Raw genomic sequence first — 763 nt, 5'->3', positions numbered from 1 at the left:
GCCGGGGTCGGGCCGGGGGCGGACGGCAGGGGCTGGGGTCTCCGCCCCCGGGAGTCTTTCTGCTGCCCCTGAGAAGCGAGGGCGAAGGCGAGGCTGATCGGGGCCGAAACCATGAACCGGAGTTTTCACAAGTCTCAGACCTTGCGCTTCTACGATTGCAGCGCGGTGGAAGTCAAGAGCAAGGTAAGCCTCTGGGGTCCGCCCTAGCGGCTATGCACCCCTCCCCTGGCAAATGAATGGGGCGCACCGCGGGGGGTGGTGAGGGCACTGGAGCACTGTGGGAGGCATGGGTCGCCGGCGACAACTTTCGAACTCGGGTGCTGTGCGCCGCTCGGTGAGGGATCCAAGGATGTGCGCTGGGGACCCCGGCCGTTCTTCCCGCCCCCGCGCGCACACAAAGCCCAACAGCATAGGGAGAGTCCCGTCGGGCCGCGGCGACCGTGGGGCCGGGGGCCGAGGGCCACCGGACAGTCCGTGCAGGCTCTGGACCCGCTCCGCGAGAGCTGCTCTTTTGTTCCACGAGCTAGAGGCGACCCGGGCGCGCCACACGTTGGAGGGGAGGGCGGTGTTTCCGGGGCGAACTGGGGGGCAGGGGCTGCTCGGATTCGGGGCTGTAGAGGGGCCTCTGGGGGCCCGGTCAGGGGAAGGGCCCCGGCCGCACTGCCTCCAAGGCTGCGAAGGAGCCTTGTTACCTTCCAGAAGGAGGCTTGCCCCTGGCTCCCGAGCGGGGCCCCCCGGGCCCGGCCCAACCCCCGCCCCCAGC

At 70.4% G+C, this 763-nt stretch overlaps 1 protein-coding gene across 1 annotated transcript in view; it reads left to right on the top strand.

Moving 5' to 3' along the window:
* The first annotated feature begins 2 nt into the window (after window positions 1-2).
* The window catches only part of PARD6G (par-6 family cell polarity regulator gamma), an 85,385-nt gene continuing 84,624 nt past the window's right edge, over window positions 3-763 (top strand). Inside the window, exon 1 of the mRNA XM_008056494.2 lies at window positions 3-183. Coding sequence (XP_008054685.1) covers window positions 112-183 — 72 coding nt within the window. The 5' untranslated portion in view covers window positions 3-111. The remainder of the gene's footprint in view (window positions 184-763) is intronic.

This window comes from Carlito syrichta, unplaced genomic scaffold (genome assembly GCF_000164805.1).
Source record: "Carlito syrichta isolate Samal-C Ts95f unplaced genomic scaffold, Tarsius_syrichta-2.0.1 Scaffold302383, whole genome shotgun sequence".
Taxonomy (NCBI): Eukaryota; Metazoa; Chordata; class Mammalia; order Primates; family Tarsiidae; genus Carlito; species Carlito syrichta.
The sequence above is the reverse complement of the archived record's forward strand: the minus strand, read 5'-3'. Positions and strand labels throughout refer to the sequence as shown.